The 21,089-nt window shown below is 43.8% G+C and overlaps 3 protein-coding genes across 14 annotated transcripts in view; 1 reads left to right on the top strand and 2 right to left on the bottom strand.

The window, feature by feature from the left end:
• Nucleotides 1-54: 54 nt before the first annotated feature.
• On the bottom strand, nucleotides 55-2,450 carry SCNM1 (sodium channel modifier 1). 4 transcript variants are annotated; one of them, XM_017670857.3, is made up of 7 exons: nucleotides 2,266-2,450; nucleotides 1,939-2,009; nucleotides 1,618-1,706; nucleotides 1,450-1,544; nucleotides 1,216-1,370; nucleotides 647-841; nucleotides 55-210 (listed from the first exon to the last, which is right to left on the bottom strand). In XM_017670857.3, exons 1-7 carry the CDS (start codon nucleotides 2,314-2,316, stop codon nucleotides 111-113), a joined length of 756 nt encoding a protein of 251 aa, XP_017526346.1. In that variant the 5' UTR covers nucleotides 2,317-2,450; the 3' UTR covers nucleotides 55-110. The 4 variants fall into 4 exon arrangements, with proteins under 4 accessions (XP_017526346.1, XP_017526347.1, XP_017526348.1 ...); XM_017670858.3 differs by having other exon boundaries at nucleotides 1,216-1,331; XM_017670859.3 differs by having other exon boundaries at nucleotides 1,939-2,074; nucleotides 2,266-2,431.
• A 31-nt stretch (nucleotides 2,451-2,481) lies between these two features.
• Nucleotides 2,482-13,094, top strand: LYSMD1 (LysM domain containing 1). Of its 7 annotated transcripts, none has more exons than XM_037003351.2 (6): nucleotides 2,482-2,881; nucleotides 3,473-3,664; nucleotides 5,109-5,211; nucleotides 10,495-10,859; nucleotides 11,269-12,407; nucleotides 12,968-13,094. In XM_037003351.2, exons 3-5 carry the CDS (start codon nucleotides 5,113-5,115, stop codon nucleotides 11,405-11,407), a joined length of 603 nt encoding a protein of 200 aa, XP_036859246.2. In that variant the 5' UTR covers nucleotides 2,482-2,881; nucleotides 3,473-3,664; nucleotides 5,109-5,112; the 3' UTR covers nucleotides 11,408-12,407; nucleotides 12,968-13,094. The 7 variants fall into 7 exon arrangements, with proteins under 7 accessions (XP_036859246.2, XP_017526351.2, XP_036859245.2 ...); XM_073234616.1 differs by having other exon boundaries at nucleotides 2,505-2,605; XM_037003352.2 differs by lacking the exon at nucleotides 2,482-2,881 and adding an exon at nucleotides 3,178-3,317.
• Nucleotides 13,010-21,089, bottom strand: part of TNFAIP8L2 (TNF alpha induced protein 8 like 2) — a 17,779-nt gene continuing 9,699 nt past the window's right edge. Inside the window, exons 1-2 of one of the 3 annotated variants that reach the window (XM_073234618.1) lie at nucleotides 15,189-16,658; nucleotides 13,010-13,569 (exon numbers count right to left, since the gene is read on the bottom strand). In XM_073234618.1, coding sequence (XP_073090719.1) covers nucleotides 13,010-13,564 — 555 coding nt within the window. In that variant the 5' untranslated portion in view covers nucleotides 13,565-13,569; nucleotides 15,189-16,658. Of the gene's footprint in view, nucleotides 13,570-15,188; nucleotides 16,659-21,089 lie in introns of those variants that run through there. The other 2 variants (XM_017670866.3, XM_073234617.1) reach the window with 2 other exon arrangements.

Here is a 21,089-nt window from a genome sequence, read left to right as displayed (position 1 = left end):
GAATGAACAGATTTGAAATCCTGAAATGGGAAAAGAAACCAGACTCTAGGAAAATTAGGCTCCCAGCACCCACTGTAGTTTATTTGTGAACTGAATGGGGAAAGAGGATGTCAGTCCAAGGGGAGACCCGGGGGTTCCTCTTCATCTGAGTCAAATTCAACATTCTGATCTTTTACCCATCGACCTTGTCCATCTGGGATCCATCCAGAGCTGGAAATATCATAGAAAAATAGGATCGGTCAGGGAAGGAGGTTTAAGAATTCAGTGAGGATAACAGACTCCAAGAAGGGACTAGCAGTTACCAAAGGGTGGGGTGGGAGAGGGAGGGAGAAGGGGATTGTGGGGTATCATGATTGGTGCACATGGTGTGTGGGGTCACAGGGAAGACAATGTAGCATGGAGAAGACAAGTAGTGACATTGTGGCATCTTACTACACTGACAGGCAGTGATTGCAATGGGGTATGGGGGGTACTCAATAATATAGGTGAATGTAGTAACCACAGTGTTGCTTATGTAAAACCTTCATAAGAGTGTATATCAATGATACCTTAATAAAAAAACAAGTGAGGATAAGAAAAAACAAGATTTAAAAAAACGAGGGTCAGAAAGAAAAGAAAATTGAGTAAAGTAATTCTGCATACTCACGTTCGAAGGGTGAGGTAATGGTCCAGGGCTTGCCTTCTTGTCGGGCTCATAGGAGCAGAGGGTGAGACAGTTGCTGACTCCTTGGCCTGTGGACCAGCTCCAGGCCCAGGTTCCCTGCTGACCTGCCCACTTTGGAGTTCAACCACTGGGGGTGGCAAAGGGGAACAGGAGACGGAGGGACGAGGGGCTTCTTGTCTGGGTAGAGAAGAAGCAAAAGTCTGTAAAAGTGGTAGATGAAAAGGCCAACTCTCCTGTGACTCCCAACCTCTTAACAGCAGTGCTTCTTCAGCTGGGTTCCTCACGATATTAGTAAGTGTTCTTCATAAAAAAAGACACTGGAATCAAACAAATTTAGGAAAGGCTAGGGTAAAATGTTTGAAATTTTTTAAGTCTTAAGACTGTAGAGTCCTTAAAATACACTAATATTCTTTGGGTAGGACCACAAAGCACCATTTCCCAAACATTCTTTCTAAATTACAAAATTCCCTTTTTCCTGGAAACACTAGTATTTCTCAATATGATTTGGAAAACAATCCTTTTGGAGTCATTTATCTCCTGTCCCTTCCTACCTGTGGCTTTCGGGCCCCACAGACTTGCACTTCCGGCGGCGGCAGCAACTGTCATAGTCAGGGGCTCTGTGCAGAGCACTCTGGGTGGTGAGTCGGGTCCGGACTAACAGTGGAGCCTGATGCGGAGATGGGAGACGGAGTGAGAGGCTTCCGAGCTAGAAAGAAGCCAAAGCCCTTCAGTCCTAGAGTGTGCGGCAGGGTCCTGCCTGAACACACCTTCCCCTCTCTGATCACCTCAGTTTTGGTCTCTTCCCTCAATTCATTCTGTTGTCTTGGATTCTGCTCCATTCCCTCTCCTGGCTGCTTCTTGCCATAGAAAAGCTGCAGACCTGAAGAGAAGAGGAAGAGAATTAAAAACAGCACCAAGAGTGGTTTCTATCCCCCGTCTTCCCTCAGACTTACTGGATAGATGTTTCTTGCCTGCACGGTGGGCAGTCAGCATGGCCACGGTATCCAGTACGGGTCGGTGGGGACAGACGGCACAAGCAAAGCTGGAGGGGAGGAAAGAGGACAGTTGGTCCCCAGAGCGTGTAGATCCCACCTTGTCCTAGTAGTCCTTTCCAAAGCCCAACTCCCAGTTCTCCCAATCTCCACCATCCACATCCCTGTCCCTCACTCCCCTTCAAAGAATCCGAGAATCTTCCTTTCACGTTTTTAATAAGTGAAGTTTCCTGAGCCTCTAACCGAAGGCACCCTGGGGCTCGAGCCACTCCTTGCCCTCACCGTCCGTCCCGCAGCATCAGCACTTCTTCCTCTGGGATGTAATTGGCCAGCAGGTCCCCCACCCTTCGTTTCTGCATTGGGTTGGGGAAGATAACCGGATGGAATCAGTGGGATCGGGCGAGGCATGGGAGGGAAACTGCAGGAAAGAGGATTCAAACAGAATAAAGACCATGGGAAGGGCAGAGATCACAGCGCGAAGGGGTCGCTACCCAACTCCAGTCACCTGGCTCCCTCCCGCCCCAGCTGTTGCCGGAGCAAAAACTCAGCTCCTTCGCAGCCTTCAGAGGGCAGCTGAAGCTGCTCCAGACGCTCTGCTCCCGCGCTTACTTTAAGCACATTGAGTTGACTCCAGTCGTCCCCTTCCCTCTTGAAAGACATGATGACGTAGTCCCAGAAATGATCAATTTTATCGCGCCGCAGACACCACTCCCTTCAGGCCACCGTAGCAAGATTGGATGCCTCCTTTCCTTCTGGTTTCTCTCTTTACGACCCGGGAAGCGCTTCCGTGCGTGCACCGCGCCCTCGGAAGGCCCGCCTCCAGCTCGTCCAGGGGACTGCATATCCTAGGTGTCCCGCCATCCCACCAACGCGGAGCCTTTTGGGAAATGAAGTCTTTTTTTCGAAGAGTTTGCCTCCCGGGTGGATCCAGGCCCTTGCATCTCGGCAGGTTCGAGGCGTTTCGAGGGGCAAGATACTAAAATTTGAGGGTGTGACTGATCTGATGCGGTGCGGTGTTTGAGGATCTCTGAGTGGAAAGTGTACGACAAACTCTCGCAGTCACCACGCGCTCTGCAACGACAGCCCACCGGCATCGGCCTAGTCTGCTTTTGACAGCTAGCGACCAACCCCGGGACGGAGCGGGGCAGGGCTGTAGGGGCCGAGGTCTCGCTGCCCGACCTGGGGGAAAACTGAGAGCATTGAGGAGGGAGGCTAGAATTCAGAGGTCAGAGGCCAATGTGGGGGTCGGAACCCGGAGGGGTACTATGGATAGACTCAGGTAGGGACTGAATACTCGGTGTACAGATTTGTGGGAAAGGAGCTTGGAGGAAGGGGAAGCAAGGGCTGAAGGGGGCGCGTATTGCTGGAAGAGACCTGAGAAAGGGAAAAGAATCCCCTAGATACCCATTCCCAGATCCCAGGCTCAGTCATTTAGCCGGGCCTTCCTCAATTGCAACCCCAGCGGTCCGCACAGTGAGGAGATGGCTTCTCCCTCTAGACAGTTCCCCCTCGGGGAATCAGGACTGCTTCAGGGGAGCCGGGCTCGTTCTTACGGAAGCTTGGTGCAGTCAGCCTGCTCCCCAGTGAGAGAAAGACGCCTGGAACATCATTTGGCGCCAGGAGACACCCTGGCTGGACTAGCACTCAAATATGGGGTGACGGTGAGTTTTGAAGGACTGGGATGCAGACAACCATTTAGAAGACATTCATTCCTCAGAAAGATGTAATGGCCTTTCTAGGCAATTTTCCTCGAAATTTTCTTGATTGTGTTGTGATCCGATCCACCTTTATCTTTTTGCTTGTTTTCCCATCTTAGTGTTGCACTGTCTGGATGGGACAAATCCTGTCTCACTATCTCAATGAAGAGGAACTGTTCCTGTTTATTATGCCCGCCATTATGCTGGAGGCTTCACATAAATGGGCTGCAGGCCCATATGATCCTCAGATCCCTATCAAGCATGCAGTTATTGTTGTCCTTTTTACAGATGAAATAAACTTTGAGACTTAGGTTGGTTAACCAATTTGGCTGACGTCAAATAACTAATGAGCATTAGAATGGGAATTCAAACAGGTCTATCTGACACCAAAGCCCTTACTATTAATCACACAGAAACTTTTTAACCTTAGAGTGATTAAATATTAATGGAGAGCTTCTTTGTAATTCTAAGTTGCTTAAGTGTCTTATCTTTTTGTTTTCTCCTCTTCAATGTTCTGTCCTCTTCTTTACTGTAAGATGGCTTTCTTTGTGCAAGACAAGTACTCTCTATGCCAAGTATTTTGGGTCATGCAATATATTATGTATATTAGGTGTAAAAATATATTGCATTAAAGTGGGTGAGTTATGTTTTTTTCTTCCATATCCTATTGAATTTAACCAACATTTTTATGCTTAGTATGTTTAAAGCACTGTAGTAACCATCTTAGGAGATAGAAACATAAAAAAAAAAATGTATAGTTGCTGCCCTCATGTAATTTACAATCTAGTAAGGAATTGACAGGGAGTCCAATAATGTGATGAGTTAGTAAAGGTATTGGCAAGGGGTGGAAAATCAGAAAAGAAGATTAACTTTTATTTGGAAAGGGGCAGGAGTGGATGGACATCAGTGCAGATTTTAAGGGAACCATCACCGTGGGCCTTGAAAGACTTAGAAGTTCCTTCCTCTATGTTCCTCTCTACAAATTTAAGTAATCCAGTTGTATACACCTTTTAAATCTTTGTCTTTCCAATAGCCTATATTCTCCTTAAGGGACAGAACAATTTCCTTTCAGTTTTATATCTCTAGGGTCTGGCATACTCCCCAACACATAGAAGCTTGGTAGCTGTTTTTTAAATGAATGAAAGTATGGCTAAATTTCCACACATGGAGATTGGGAGTATAGGAAAATGAACATTTCACATAGAGCACATGGCCTAAACAAAGGATGTGAATAGGAAAGTACTTAGCCCCTCTATCCCAGCAGAAGCTCAGAAACTGCAAAGAAGGGAACTGTGCTGCTAGTGAGTGAGTCCACAATATTTACTGAGGTTTTCTTATAGCCTTGTACCCTTCTGAGTACAGAAAAGCTCTATAGTCTAGTAAAGAGTTCTAGATTCTGGCCTCATTCTGCTGCTGATTAGCTGAATGATTGTATAAGTGACTTCCCCTGTCTGGGGCCTGTTTCCTCACCATTTGTAAAATGAGGAAGAAGCATACAAGGTAACAATAATTACTTATTACCTACCTATCATTTAAGGAACACTTAATATGTGCCAAGCTTTCTATATTATCTCATATTATCTTTGTAAGACTTTATGAGGTAGGTGTAACTATTCCCACTTAAAAATCACACAGAAAATTTTAAAACTTAAGAGTGATTAAATATTAATGGAGAGCTTCTTTGTAATTCCAAGTTGCTGAAGTGTCTTATCTTTTTGTTTTTTCCTCCTCAATGTTCTGTCCTCCTCTTTACAGTAAGATGGCCTTCTTTGTGCAAGACAAGTACCCTCAATGCCAAGTATTTTGGGTCATGCAATATATTATGTATTATATAGGTATAAAACTTGCATTAACTTGGGTGAGTTGTTTTTTTTTCTTCCATATCCTATTGAATTTAACCAACATTTTTATGCTTAGTATGTTTAAAGCACTGTGGTAACCATCTTAGGAGATAGAAACATTTAAAAAATCTATAGTTTTTTTTCTTCCATATAATAAGAAAACTGAGACTTAGGAAGATAACTTGCCTTGGACTATACAGCTCATCTAATTAGTAGAGCTGGGGTTCCAGGTTGTCTCATTCCAAAATCCTCACTTTGAACTGCCCTGAGATTTTAATGGCCTTTCTGTCCCTTAAAGACTGTGGCTCAATGGCCTAGGGCTCCTCTGGGCTTTGGCCTTGGTTACATCCTTTTTAAAAGTGGAATGATGTCCCCTTAAATGGTACTTAGAGGAAATAATGAAAGCATCAGAAAGTTCACAGATAAATTCATAGTAACTTGGAGCTAGAAGGGACCTAGATATTATCTAGGCAAAATAAAATTAATAGCATCAAGCACTTGGCAAAGAAAAGTACAAAACTGCAAGCCAATTTTAACTTCTTTTACTGTTCAGATTAATTCTGTTTTATTTTAAACATGTTATAAAGTAAGATTTTATTAGTCAAGTTTATTATAATAGTCTTGCCCCAGGGTAGAAACAGCTTTGATATTTGACAGATATAGAAATAGGATTTCCCAAAATGGTACCAGTTTAGGATGAATTTTTAGTAAAACTGGCTGCCTGGCCTCTGATAATAAAATACTGATATGTTGTATCTGTGGTTTCTACATGTTATTATCTAGTTGATGTGTTCATAAAGCATTAGTGAGCTCCTGCTGTGTGCCAAGTTTGTGCAATGCTGAGGAGCACCTTAGGGAGACAGAAACAGCATCCCTGCCCTTAAAGGACTCAGAGTTTAGGCAAGACAAAAATGTGCAAAGAGGTGAACAACAGTACGATATGGCAGCTATTACTGTGACAATATTTACAGTGTGCACTGGGAACCCTGAAGAAGGGAACACAAAGGGAGTGATAGTTGATGAGTAGAAGTCTTCCAGGCAGAGAAGGGGATAGTGGAGAAACATTCTAGGCAGATAAAGACACAAAAGTGGAAAGATCATGAAATGTTCAAAGAAAATGAAAGGTTCAGAATGGCAAAATGTGTAGGTGACAGAAGGGAGGTGAGGCTAGATATTCTAGAGAAACTAAGTTGAGAAGACCCTTGAATGCCGATTTTTTTTTTGCTATCATTAATGTACAATTACACAAACAACATTATGGTTACTAGACCCCCTATTATCAAGTCCCCACCACATACCCCATTACAATCACTGTCCATCAGTGTAGTAAGATGCTATAGAATCACTACTTGTCTTCTCTGTGTTATACTACCTTCCCCGTGTCCCCCACCCCCGAGGCTACATTAAATGTGCTAATCATAATGCCCCCCCTTTCCCCCTTATCCCTCCCTTCCCACCCATCCTCCCCAATCCCTTTCCCTTTGGTAACTGTTAGTCCATTCTTGGGTTCTGTGAGTCTGCTGTTGTTTTGTTCCTTCAGTTTTTTCTTTGTTCTTATACTCCACAGATGAATGAAATCATTTGATACTTGTCTATCTCCACCTGGCTTATTTCACTGAGCATAATACCCTCTAGCTCTATCCATGTTGTTGCAAATGATATGATTTGTTTTCTTCTTATGGCTGAATAATATTCCATTGTCTGTATGTACCACATCTTTATCCATTCATCTACTGATGGACACTTAGGTTGTTTCCATTTCTTGGCTATTGTAAATAGTGCTGCGATAAACATAGAGGTGCATATGTCTTTTTCAAACTGGGCTCCTGCATTCTTAGGGTAAATTCCTAGGAATGGAATTCCTGGGTTAAATGGTATTTCTGTTTTGAGTTTTTTGAAGAACCTCAGTACTGCTTTCCAGAATGGTTGAACTATTTTACATTCCCATCAGCAGTGTAGGAGGGTTTCCCTTTCTCCACATCCTCACCAACATTTGTTGCTGTTTGCCTTTTGGATGTTGGCCATCCTAACTGGTGTGAGGTGATATCTCATTGTGGTTTTAATTTGCATTTCTCTGATGACTAGTGATGTGGAGCATCTTTTCATGTGCCTGTTGTCCATCTGAATTTCTTCTTTGGAGAAGTGTCTGTTCAGCTCCTCTGCCCATTTTTTAATTGGCTTATTTGCTTTTTGTTTGTTTAAGTGCGAGAACTCTTTATATAATTTGGATGTCAACCCCTTATCGAATATGTCATTTATGAATATATTCCCCCATACTGTAGGATGTCTTTTTGTTCTACTGATGGTGTCCTTTGCTGTGCAGAAGCTTTTTCATTTGATATAGTCCCACTTGTTCATTTTTGCTTTTGTTTCCCTTGCCCAGGGAGATATGTTCATGAAGAAGTCACTCATGTTTATGTCCAAGAGATTTTTGCCTATGTTTTTTCCTAAGAGTTTTATGGTTTCATGACTTATATTCAGGTCTTTGATCCATTTTGAGTTTACTTTTGTGTGTGGGGTCAGACAATGATCCAGTTTCATTCTCTTACATGTAACTGTCCAGTTTTGCCAACACCAGTTGTTGAAGAAGCTGTCATTTCCCCATTGTATAACCATGGCTCCTTTATTGTATATTAATTGACCATATATGCTTGGGTTTTTCTGGGCTCTCTAGTCTGTCCTATTGGTCTATGGGTCTGTTCTTGTGCCAGTACCAAATTGTCTTGATTACTGTGGCTTTGTAGTAGAGCTTTAAGTCAGGGAACATAGTTTCCCCTGCTTTATTCTTCCTTCTCAGGATTGCTTTGGCTATTGGCAGTCTTTTGTGGTTCCATATGAATTTTAGAACTATTTGCTCTAGTTCATTGAAGAGTGCTGTTGGTATTTTGATTGGGATTGCATTGACTCTGTAGAGTGCTTTAGGCAGGATGGCCACTTTGACAATATTGATTCTTCCTATGCATGATCATGGGGTGTGTTTCCATTTATTGGTATCTTTAATTTCTCTCATGAGTGTCTTGTAGTTTTTAGAGTATAGGTCTTTCACTTCCTTGCTTAGGTGTATTCCGAGGTATTTTATTCTTTTTGATGTGATTGTGAATGGAATTGTTTTCCTGATTTCTCTCTCTGCTAGTTCATCATTAGTGTATAGGAATGCAACAGATTTCTGCGTACTAATTTTGTATCCCGCAACTTTGCTGAATTCAGATATTAGATCTAGTAGTTTTGGAGTGGATTCTTTAGGGATTTTTCTATACTATATCATGTCATCTGCAAACAGGGTCAGTTTGACTTCTTCTTTGCCAATCTGGATGCCTTTTATTTCTTTGTGTTGTCTGATTGCTGTGGCTAGGACCTCCAGAACTGTGTTGAATAAAAGTGGGGAGATTGGGCATCCTTGTCTTGTTCCCAATCTTAAAGGAAAAGCTTCCAGCTTCTTGCTGTTAAGTATAATGTTGGCTGTGGGTTTGTCATATGTGGCCTTTATTATGTTGAGGTACTTGCCCTCTATACCCATTTTCTTCAGAGTTTTTATCATGAATGGATGTTGAATTTTGTCAAATGCTTTTTCAGCATCTATGGAGATGATCATGTGGTTTTTGTCCTTTTTTGTTGATGTGGTGGACGGTGTTGATGGAATTTCAAATGTTGTACCATCTTTGCATCCCTGGGATGAATCCCACTTGATCATGATGGATGATCTTTTTGATGTATTTTTGAATTCGGTTTGCTAATATTTTGTTGAGTATTTTTGCATCTTTGTTCATCAGGGATATTGGTCTGTAATTTTCTTTTTTTGTGGTGTCTCTGCCTGGTTTTGAATGCTGATTTTATCTCTGAGCCAATGGGGAGCCATAGGAGGTTTAATAGCAGACTAGTGGGTTGATCAGATTAATTTTTTCAGAGAAATAGATGTTGTCAGGGTGGAGAATCAATAGAAATGGAGAGAAGAAGAGTGATTAAAAAAAAACCCTGTTACAATACCAGATGAGAAATGCTGAGTCTGTTCTAAAGTGGTGGTAGTAAATGTGAAGATGAGACCAGATGTGAGGGGCTTTTGCAGCACTCTTGTTGACTAGTTGGGTTTGGGTGGTGAAAGAAAACAATGAGGTAAGGATGACTTTGAGATATCTACCTTGAGAGTTAGGGAGATGTTGATGCCAGTCACTATGTTCAGGGATGACTACATAGCTACTAAACTGCTTTTTGATCAGTGAAAATATTGATATTATTGTGTAAAAAGCATTCCCAGAAAAGAGTCAAAAGGCCCAAAATTTTACAGTTGACCCTTGAACAATGTCAGGGGCGCCAACACTTCACACAGTTGAAAATCCATGTATAACTCTTGATTCCCCAAAAACGTAATTACTAATGGCCTACTGTTGATTTTATGGTAGTAAATGATTACATAGATTAGTATCTATACACATTTTATACATTCGTGACATACCTAACTTTTTCTTAAATTTTAAAATATTTTTGGGCTATATGGTTCATTTGCAAGTTATTTATTGAAAAAATTCACATATAAATGGACCCTCACAGTTCAAACCCATGTTATTCAAGAGTTAACTGTAGTTCTAGCTGTTAACTTGCTAGATAATCTTAGGCGCAAAGCTTAACCTCTCTGAGCCTCGGTTCCATCATCTTGAACAGAAGTTATCAAAGTGAGGTCCAGGGACCCCTCAGGGTCTGTGAGACTCTTTAGGGATCCACAAGGTCAAAACTATATTTATAGTAATAGTAAGACTTTGTCTTTTTCATTCTCATGAGTGTACTGTATTTTCCAGAGGCTATGTGACATGTGCTATTACAATAGACTGAATGTAGAGATAGTTACTCTGAGAGTCCTGTTGTCTTCTATTACATCACACAGTTAAAGTGATTTGCAAAAATGTAAAACAGCAGCTCTCTTCTTGCTATATTTTTGTTGTTTTGGAAAATAGTTATTTTTCCTTAAAATATTTATATTAACATGTAATGGGTATGTTATTTTTAAATAAATACATGTTTTAAAATTAAGTTTCAATTTATAATACCTTATAAATACTGATAGTTGTAATCCACATAAATAAAAAGATTTTTTTCCTCAATAATTTTTAAAATGTAAATGGACCCTAAGACTAAAAGGTATGAAAACCACTAATCATAAAAATAAGTATAATATCAGCCCTTTGTACTTTAGCTTTGTTGTTTAGGATCAAATAAGACTCTGTACAATTACTTTAAAAGGCATGAGAAGCTATACAAATAGGAGATTGATCATTATTGCTGTCATTAATTGTGACTTTTTTTTAAAGATGGAACAGATTAAGCATGCAAACCGCCTTTATACTAATGACTCCATCTTCCTGAAGAAAACCCTCTACATCCCCATCCTGACAGAGCCCAGAGACCTGTTCAATGGTTTGGATTCTGAGGAAGAGAAAGATGGAGAAGAAGATATCCAATCAAGTAAGGATGAAGTTTGGCCACCCTCAGCAGAGAAAAAGAAACAAGAGACGAGGTCAGGACATGGCAATGGCGAAGTCCTTCCCACACCTGGCCAGGAACCCCCTTCTCCCATCCATGACCTCTCTGCCTCTGATTTTCTTAAGAAGCTTGATTCACAAATCAGCCTGTCAAAAAAGGCTGCTGCCCAGAGGCTGAAAAAAGAAGAAAGTAGGTGAGTCTTGGTTTCTTTTAAGCTCCGCCATAGAGTTCATTCTTCTAGCCTTCCTACCTGGCCAGACACACAGGTAAGTGAGCATAGTGCCAGTGGAAGCAAGGTGAGGCCCTTCCCCCAGGCAGCCCCAAGACAATGAGCAGAGCCATGGCTGCTGGAGTGGGGAGAGGCAGTGGGAAATAGTTCTGGGTTTGTGTTGGAGTAAAATAGTTGACTATTCCTACTGCTCTGATGATCTATGAAAGAGAATTAGGGTTAGGATTTATCCAGAAGGTATTAGATTCCATCTTGGAGCAACCAGCTCATGTGTATCAGGAAAGGAGGATAGCTTTCCATGTTCCTCCTCACTGGCCCATTCTCAGGCTCTTCTCTCCATCTGTCACCCTTTCCCCCCTTTCCTCACCTGCAGAGTACCTGGGGAGGATTCAGGTCTTCACCTGATCTCCCCTCGGATGCAGCAACGAGCACTCCTAGGCCCCGTGCCACTCACCCGGACCTCTCGGACCCAGACACTTCGGGACCAGGAGGATGAAATCTTCAAACTCTGATGTCCCCAGAACTGACTGAGACAAGCAAGGTGTTGAAGAAGCAACTTGAGGGGGTGAAGTGCCTGAGGTGAGGCTCCAGAACATGGCTTCCTGGCCCACCTCCCTCACTGTTGCCACTTCCCAGCCTCCCTGTCCACCAAGAGTTCCTTGGCCTGGAGCAGTTTTATTGGCAAGCATAGGGAATAGGGAATAGACCCCTTCTCAGTTCTTGGGCTGAATCTAGAGTTGTCCTTTGGATTCACAAGGCTCTTTTTATATGCCTGCTGCCTTTCCCATCCCTTTCACCTTTCCTTTTGTCTTAGAGCAGGGAGACAGGGACCCCCCCAACTAGTCTCCAACTTCCTCCCCATCTCCCAACTGTTACCTAATTTATTTGGTGCTATATTGAAGTAATATTTATTTGCCCTACCTTATTATTTCCCACTCTTAGCTGAAAAATGGAATTTCATAGCCCTGGGGTGACGGGGCCCCAGGAGCAGTGAGCCAGTGTCTGCTGGCTTCCCCCCTTCCCCACCTTCTTAGCCAAGCATGTTATTGAGGATGGGCAGTCAGACCTGTCCCTCTGCAGAGAATGGCAGTCTGTGCCGGCCTTTCCGCAAACCTCAAAGTAAAGAATTTGGGCTCAGTCTTGACTTACCAGTTCACTATAACTTTTCACAACTCTTATTCTGAGAAAAAACAGTGATGTAGGGACCAGAACTCTCCATGCCACCAGTTCACCCTTCTGAACTGCTCCTCTGTTCAGCCTGTGTGAGGCTAAGGCATGGAGGAAAATCTGCCTTGGTGTTTGAAGAGGAGGGCAGCTGTGGGAGTCTGCTATACCCCCTCCCCACGGACCCTATTGATCTATGCCTTGCTCCTCACTGCAAGTACATTTGCAATGTGTAGCACTGCTTTTCAGGACAGGTTTTTTTTTTCAGTTTCTTAAACAGAAGAAGTAGCAAGGGAACCCCAGTGATACTGAAAATATGCCCCAGTCTCCTGCATGGAATTGGGAAAGGTGAGATAAGTGGTGTTAATACCTCTTTCTTCTGTGATGATTATAAGATATAAGAAGCTGGAGAGATTAAACACTGAGTCCTATGCATGTTTTGGTAGTTTTATTCCCCCTCTGAGAATCTCCCTTGCCCTACCCCTTCTTCCTGCACTCTGGAACTGAGCCTGTGCTATTTGTTCAGACTCTGGCTGGAGCTGGAGTTCTTAGGATGTCTCTAAAGGCCCCCTTCCCACCTTCTGTCCTTGTTTCTGCAGAGGGGTTAGATGGGCCCATGCCCTCTTCCCTGACTCGTAGGGGAGGAGGCTTCCCTGCTTCAAACGTCCCTTACTGGGAAATAGAGATCCAGGTTTCACTTCGTCTTTTTCAGGCAGCTTTGTTTCCTGTCCTGGGGCTGGAGTGGGAAAGAGGCCCCAACCCTCAGCATTGCTTCTCCTCTACCCGCAGTTTGGGGGTGGGGTGGTCTCAGAGTCAAAAACACTCTTGGGGAAGGCTGTGCCTGAGGATTGAAAAGCTTTAGTGCAGATGAGCAGGGTCAGAAAGCCTGTTATGTGTTGTTCTCTCAGTCAGCCGTTTTGCCGAGGTGGGATGTGCTGAGCTCAGGGCCCTCAGAGCTTCCCCTCGTCCAGCAGCTTCCTGAGCCCATCACAGATCTTGCCAAGGTGCTGAGTGAAGCCAGGCCCATAGAGGGCCGTGAGCAGGCCTGGGTCAGAGAAGTGATCGAACACCCGGCGGATGCGGCCGTGGGACTTGGGTGTGAGGTGGTGCTGCACCAGCTCCAGAAGCACGTCTCTGCACTCGGTCAGCAGGCCGGCCAGCACAGCAGCCTCGAAGGTGAAGGCCACCTCGCCAAAGCTGAGTGCCGTCATGGCGCCCTGCCGCAGCTTTTGGCGGAAGCGGGCCGCCAGGCCCAGTTCACCGGGGCCAAAGCTGCCGCTGCGGTGCAGCACCGCCACCTTGACAGCCACCTTGATCAGGTCCTTGATGACTCTCTGGGCCTGCGCACGGCTGCACGTGTACTCCTTGGACACACGATAGAGCTCATCCAGCACCTCACTGCTTGTCTCATCGATGAAGAGGTGAGCCACAGACCGGCCTGCCATCTTACTCAGCAGCTTCTTCTCTGCTTGCAGGGCCAGGCTCCTTGAGCTGAAGGACTCCATAGTTCCTGGGGAAGGGGGTGAGTGTGTGATCAGTCACCAGATCATAAGGCCACGGTTTCCTTAGAAAGAGAGAACTGGCTTTCCCTTCACCTGTCTCTTCGTCATCTTGCCGCCCCCCCACCCCCACCCCACCCCCACCCCCACCCCCCGTCAGTCCTTTGCGCCTTGTTCCCATTCTCCTAGGTGATCCCTTAGAAAATGGTGATCCCTAAAACAGCCCTGGGGCGGTGATAGCTTTAGCCAGAGGGCTGAGAGCAAGCGGGAGGCAAGCCCCGCTGCAGGTGAAGTCTTAATGGGGGACATAAACTTCGCTGCTGCTGTGGAGGTAAGCTTGCTGCAGACAGTTCTCAGGGCTGCCGTGGACACTGACTGTGTGCCAGACATTTATGAGTTGTAGGTGTTACTATCCTTGTTTTACAGCTTGAGCAAATGAAGGCTTACGTACATAATTTACCCAAGGTCAAACACAACTCTTTCTGACTGCAAAAGCCCACATCAGCTAGTGTGCCTCTAAAGAAGTGAGAAATATAGGAGTCCCAGAAGTCCTGATAAAATAATAAACTAACGTTTATTGAGACCTTACTATGGACCAAGTGCCTTATATGAATTATCTGTCTTTCCAGCCCTTTGTAAGGTAGGTACCCCCATTTTGCAATAAGAAAACTAAAACTAAGAGAAATTAAACAACTTGGCCAAAGTCACTAGCAAATGATAAAAATGGACTTTGAGCCAAATAATCCAAAGAAACCTCCTTCTCTGGAATGCTCTCAGTAAGGTTGATGCTCACTGAGGAAGCGTGAAAGCAAGCACCTCAAGGGGGGCGGACAGTTTTAGAGGTCTGAGGTGTTATGCTGGAGGTGAACCGGCAGCCCTTCTGGTGGCTGGCACATCAGCCACACACGTCCAGCGTTCTCTCCCCACAGTCTTTGCCTGTGGTTCTTCTGGCTGTTTTGCTTCTTACTTCCCCCTCCCCTGCTCTGCAGGATGTGGCTGTAACCGCAGTGAGGAGCAGCCTCACCTTCTGCCCCAAACCCAAATGGGAGTCTGAAGAGGCAGGGAATATGGATAACTGGGGAAGTTTCTTTCCCAGCTGAATCAGTCCAGTAGGGACCTGGAACCTTGCTTTGCTCCCAGCTTTGTGTGGGGCTTTCTGGACTGTGTTCCACAGCCGGAAGAGGAGATTGCTCCATGTGAGCCTTCCTTCCTCTTTGGCCTTCCTGTTACCCAGCTCTCCATTGCCCCCATGGCCATCTCATGTTTGGTCTGCTGTCTTCTCCGTCTCTCTCTGTTTCTGTCTCCGATTTTTTCTGGTCCAGGTTCTGCCCTGTGATCCTCTGATGGTGCTCTCCCTCTGGCTCTTATGTTTATCTCCATGTCTCCTAGGATTTCCTTGCATCTCTCAGTACTCTTGTCACACATCCATATCCGCCCCCATGCCTCAGCCCTGCCTCCACACCATCCTAAACCATGTCTTTCTTTCTGAGGATGCCTTGCCCCCCGGGAAAACTGAGCTAGATTTCTCCACTGGGGACCCAAGAATTCTATCAAGTAAGAGTCTCACAATATGGAAAGCTCAGGCTGACAGAGCTGGGACTTTTCTGCCACTGTCACCCCTGAAGCCTACCCTTCTGTCCTTGCTGGCCCCTCACCTGCTATGCGCTGGGTGCCAGTCTTGCCTTGGATGTCCGGGGAGAGCTGACAGAGTGAAGCAGCTCCTCGGGGAGAGTCTCTTTGGCCTGGCCCCACCCCCACGCTCCGCCTACCCACTCTGTGCTCAACCTCCTGTTCATCACACTGTCACCAAGAAGGTCTATGGCTAGAAGAGCCTCCTACAAATACAACAGAGGTCAAAAGGAATAACACTCTGTAGGAAATAATCTTGATTCTGTGGGGTGAGGAGGAGGGATTATACATGCCCTGCTCTCAAATTGTTTGTCTGCTTCTTTCTTCCCTTGCTGCTCAGTTCCTACAGATCTTGTCCTCCTTGTATTTCTGTGGTACTGGGAAGGATGTAAAGTATAAATTGCTGGGTTGGGGGTCAGTTGGGAAAGTCATAAAGATTGAAGTGAATTTAGGCAGCAGACGTCAAAGACGAGCCAGAGACCAGCAAGTCTTAGTGTGCTCCTGGAGTCTCCAGGGAAGAGTGGTGCCATGGCGTAACGTTCCCACAGCATATGCTTCCAGTGTCTGGCTGGGGAAAAGTGGAACAGGCTGTCCCCCACCCGTGATACTGGAGAGAGGACAGTGCTGGGGCCAGGGCTGCTGAGCCATATATGACCAGCAGGTGTCAGCACGGCATTGAAGCACAACAGCAAACAAGTCTGTTTGCGGTACTTCGTAGCTGCACAAAAATGAAGGTAAGTCACAGTTCCAGAAGGAGGCAAAAACAGTTACCATCAAAAATCTTACAGGCTGGCAGAAGCACTGAACAGACAGTTCTCCAAAGAAGAAATTCAGATGGCCAACAGACACCCGAAAAGATGCTCCACGTTGCTCTTAATCAGAGAAATGCAATTAAAACCACAATGAGATATCACCTCACACCAGTAAGGATTGCCACCATCCAAAAGACAAACAACAAATGTTGGTGAGGTTGTGGAGAAAGGGGAACCCTCCTACACTGCTGGTGGGAATGTAAATTAGTTCCACCATTGTGGAAAGCAATATGGAGGTTCCTCAAAAAGCTCAAAATAGAAATACCATTTGACCCAGGAATTCCACTTCTAGGAATTTACTCTAAGAATACAGCAGCACAGTTTGAAAAAGACAGATGCACCCCTATGTTTATTGCAGCACTATTTACAATAGCCAAGAAATGGATGCAACCTAAGTGTCCATCAGTAGATGAATGGATAAAGAAGATGTGGTACATATACACAATGGAATGTTATTCAGCCATAAGAAGAAAACAAATCCTACCATTTGCAACAACATGGATGGAGCTAGAGGGCATTATACTCAGTGAAATAAGCCAGGCGGAGAAAGACAAGTACCAAATGATTTCACTCATATGTGTGGAGTATAAGAACAAAGGAAAACTAAAGGAACAAAACAGCAACAGAATCACAGAACCCAAGAAGGGACTAACAGTTACCAAAGGGAAAGGGACTGGGGAGGATGGGTGGGAAGGGAGGGATAAGGGAGTTGAAGAAGAAAGGGGGCATTACTATTAGCATGTATAATGTGGGGGGGGGACATGGGGAGGGCTGTGCAACACAGAGAAGACAAGTAGTGATTCTACAGCATGTTACTAGGCTGATGGACAGTGACTGAAATGGGGTTTGTGGGGGGGACTTGGTGAAGGGTGGAGTCTAGTAAACACGATGTTCCTGATGTAATTGTAAATTAATGATACCAAAAAAAAAAAATCTTACAGCCTGATCAGGGAGGTAAACCTAGGCATACACAATTATAATACAAGTTAAATGATATCATTAGCTTTAAGAGAAGTTTTAAAGAATTATGAAAGTGAAGAGTTTAGAGTGTTTCTGATAGACCCAAAGAGGTAGACTCAGAAGGATGGGTTCAATTACGCATTTAGAAGGCAGAGAGAGGGAATAGGTGCCTCCCAGAATACAGGAATAAGCATAAGCCATGCGGCAGGTGAAGGCGACCCTGGGGCAGACTCTGAAGTGGGGACCTGTTCATATGTGTGGAGCATAGGCTGTTGAAAAGGAAAGTGAAAAAGCAAAATGACCAACTCATGACAGGCTTTAAAGGGGCTGCTTGGTAATTCAGGCTTCTGTGGGCAAGGGGGAGACATTAAAATGAAATCATCACTGCAGTGGGGAAGGGTTAAAGGCTTCAGTGAGTGTTTGGCTGAGGAAGGGCGTGCTTAGGAGGGGGTGATCAGTGGTGTAGCTGCTTCAGCACAGGACAAGAACTCACGAGGACCTTGGGATTTTGGTAATTTTACAAAGAAAGTTCTATCAGAAGAGGAAGGATTGGAAAGTTGGCTGGTTGTCAAAAGTTGAAGAGTAAATTAAAGTTCAGAACTAGACGCAGTCTGAATACCACTGACTCCAAAACCATTGGTTCCCCTTGGAGACAGTGGCTGGGTCTGGGGCTTCTTTCTTACCCCCACGTCTCTCACCCCAGGGTCCAGAGTTGAGGGTCCTTGATACAACTTAGATTGGGAAATGTTAACAATGTCTTTAAGGAGTGTGGTGGTAAAGGGATGAAGAGAAATGGAAAGTTAGTTTAAGGGCGTGGGGAGCTGGATTGAGAGAGGGACTATTTTTAGTCTGGAGTTTGAGGACATTTATAAGCTGAAAGGAAGGAGCTAGTGGAAAGGCTTACAAAATGCAAAGGAGAAGGAATGGTTACAGAACAAGGTGTGGGGGCAGATGAAAGGGATGGATTGAGTCCAGGGGAGGAGGTGAGAGGAGAGATAGGAGTCAGCTTTTTGAGTGTACTCTGCTAGATGTCAGGTAAATATCTCATTTGATCCTCTAGTACACTTATGAATTAAATGTCACCATATCCTTTTTGTTGATGAAAAAGATTGAGGCTTCAAAAGGTTAAATAACCCAATCCCAAATTAGAGAGCTAATAAACGGCTGGCTGAGAACACTGTGTGATTCCCAAGCCTGTGCCTTTTCTGATTTTACCTCACAAGGTTATGAGGTAATAACTTTAACCTCATTGTAAGCATTGCAGTATTCAACTACTGCACTCTGCAGACAATAAATAGTAGGGGGCACTACCAATATCATAGGAAAAGCTGAGGTCTTTTTAAAAGAAATATATAGTCTAATCAGAAAATAAGAAGGAGAGTGAAAATACAAGAAGATGCAAATACAATAATAACTCCTGAATCCAGAATTCTGCTACAAACTGCTTACCTGTTAACCTTCCCAGCTTTACTTCTCATCTGTCCCTGGCACCCTGCTCTGGTTATGCTGTAATTCTCTCAGTTCCTCCAGTACTCACCATGCTCTGTTTCTTTCCCTCTCCTTCCACCTTTTCCTGTGCTGAGTCGAGACTTTCTCACTTCTCTCTGGAACTCTTTTCCCATGCATACGTCTTTACTGCCCCATTCATTCCTACTCATCCTTCAGGTCTCAGCTGGAAAGTTCGGCCCTCTGTGGAGCCACCATGACTCCCTAAACTGCCTAAGACCCTCTGTTACATAAGCCTGTAGAACCACATGCCTCCCCTATTAATCATTCTTCACTGTAATTTGTAATTTTTATGAACTGCCTCGCTAGTACACTATAAACTCCATGAGGGCTGGGATGACACTTTAGTGCCTGTACAGTGCCTGGCACATACTGTACTCAACAAAGATCTGCTGAAAGAATAAATTCAAAACACATCAAAAAACCAGAAGACAAGGAAAAAATGGTAGCAATGTAACACTCACATGCAATAATGTTCATTTACTTCACTGATGGGGAAGTCTTTTTTTTTTTGGTATCATTAATCTACAATTACATGAGGAACATTATGTTTACTAGACTCCCCACTTCACCAAGTGCCCCCTACATACCCCATTAATCACTGTCCATCAGCATAGTAAGAGGCTGTAAAATCACTACTTGTCTTCTCTGTGTTGCACAGCCCTCCCCGTGTCCCCCCCCACATTATACATGCTAATCGTAAGACCCCCTTTCTTCTTCCTCACCCTTCTCCCTCCCTTCCCAGGCATCCTCCCCAGTCCCTTTCCCTTTGGTAACTCTTAGTCCATTCTTGGGTTCTGTGATTCTGCTGCTGTTTGTTCCTTCAGTTTTTCCTTTGTTCTTATATTCCACATATGAGTGAAATCATTTGGTACTTGTCTTTCTCCACCTGGCTTATTTCACTGAGTATAATACCCTCTAGCTCCATCCATTTTGTTGCAAATGGTAGGATTTGTTTTCTTCTTATAGCTGAATAATATTTCATTATCTATATGTACCACATCTTCTTTATCCATTCATCTATTGATGGACACTTAGGTTGCGTCCATTTCTTGGCTATTGTAAATAGTGCTAAGATAAACATAGGGGTGCATCTGTCTTTTTCAAACTGGGCTGCTGCATTCTTAGAATAAATTCCTAGAAGTGGAATTCCTGGGTCAAATGGTAAGTCTATTTTGAGGAACCTCCATACCGCTTTCCACAATGGGTGAACTAATTTACATTCCCACCAGCAGTGTAGGAGGGTTCCTCTTTCTCCACAACCTCGCCAATATTTGTTGTTGTTTGTCTTTTGGATGGTGGCGATCCTTCCTGGTGTGAGGTGATATCTCATTGTGGTTTTAATTGCATTTCTCTGATGACTAGCAGTGTGGAGCATCTTTTTGGGTGCCATTTGAATTTCTTCTTTGGAGAACTGTCTGTTCAGCTCCTCTGCCCATTTTTTAATTGGATTATTTGCTTTTTGTTTGTTGAGGTATGTGAGCTCTTTATATATTTTGGATGTCAACTCTCTATCAGTTCTGTCATTTATGAATATATTCTTCCATACTGTAGGATGCCTTTTTGTTCTACTGATGGTGTTCTTTGCTGTACAGAAGCTTTTCAGCTTGACATGTCCCACTTGTACATTTTTGCTTTTATTTCCCTTGCCTGGGGAGATATGTTCATGAAGAAGTTGCTCATGTTTATGTCCAAGAGATTTTTGCCTATGTTTTTTCTAAGAGTTTTATGGTTTCGTGGCTTACATTCAGGTCTTTGATCCATTTTAAATTTACTTTTGTGTATGGGGTTAGATGATGATCCAGTTTCATTCTCTTACATGTAGCTGTCCAGTTTTTTTTTCTCCCTGTTGTTTACATGAAATATCTTTTTCCATCCTTTGACTTTTTGTCTGTGCATGTTTTTGGGTTTGAGGTGAGTCTCTTGTAAGCAGCGTATAGATGGGTCTTGCTTTTTTATCCATTCTATTACTCTGTGTCTTTTGATTGGTGCATTCAGTCCATTTATATATAGGGTGATTACTGAAAGATATGTACTGATTACCATTGCAGGCTTTAGGTTCCTGGTTACCAAAGGTTCAAGGTTAGCTTCTTTATTACCTTACTGTCTAACTTAACTCACTTATTGAGCTGTTATAAACACAGTCTGATGATTCTTTATTTCTCTCCCTTCTTATTCCTCCTCCTCCATTCTTTATATATTAGGTGTTTTATTTTGTGCTCTTTTGTGTTTCCTTTGCCTGCTTTTGTGGGTGGTTGATTTTATTTTTTGCGTTTAGTTAGTATTTGATTGTTCTGCTTTCTTTGCTGTGATTTTATTTTTTCTGGTTACATCTATTTGGCCTTAGGAGTGCTTCCATCTAGAGCAGTCCCTCTAAAATACCCTGTAGAAGTGGTTTGTAGGAGGCAAATTCCCTCAACTTTTGCTTGTCTGGGAATTGTTTAATCCCTCCTTCATATTTAAATGATAATCGTGCTGGATACAGTATTCTTGGTTCAAGGCCCTTCTGTTTCACTGCATTAAATGTCTCATGCCATTCTCTTCTGGCCTGTAAGGTTTCTGTTTAGAAGTCTGATGATAGCCTGATGGGTTTTCCTTTGTACGTGACCTTTTTTCTCTCTCTG

This window comes from Manis javanica, chromosome 4, assembly GCF_040802235.1.
Source record: "Manis javanica isolate MJ-LG chromosome 4, MJ_LKY, whole genome shotgun sequence".
Classification (NCBI taxonomy): Eukaryota; Metazoa; Chordata; class Mammalia; order Pholidota; family Manidae; genus Manis; species Manis javanica.
This window is presented reverse-complemented; position numbering and strand designations above follow the sequence as displayed.

What these genes read in the sequence shown, in the direction of transcription:
- SCNM1 (XM_017670857.3), bottom strand. Translation starts at nt 2,316, where the DNA reads ATGTCTTTCAAGAGGGAAGGGGACGACTGGAGTCAACTCAATGTGCTT. An exon ending in CTGATGCTGCGGGACGGACG is followed by an intron (nt 1,707 to 1,938) that starts GTGAGGGCAAGG and finishes CCTCCCCTCCAG; the next exon opens with CTTTGCTTGTGCCGTCTGTC. An exon ending in GGGAAGAGACCAAAACTGAG is followed by an intron (nt 1,371 to 1,449) that starts GTGATCAGAGAG and finishes GCTTCTTTCTAG; the next exon opens with CTCGGAAGCCTCTCACTCCG.
- LYSMD1 (XM_037003350.2), top strand. Translation starts at nt 3,138, where the DNA reads ATGGCTTCTCCCTCTAGACAGTTCCCCCTCGGGGAATCAGGACTGCTT. An exon ending in CACTCAAATATGGGGTGACG is followed by an intron (nt 3,318 to 10,494) that starts GTGAGTTTTGAA and finishes TTTTTTTTAAAG; the next exon opens with ATGGAACAGATTAAGCATGC. An exon ending in CTGAAAAAAGAAGAAAGTAG is followed by an intron (nt 10,860 to 11,268) that starts GTGAGTCTTGGT and finishes CCTCACCTGCAG; the next exon opens with AGTACCTGGGGAGGATTCAG.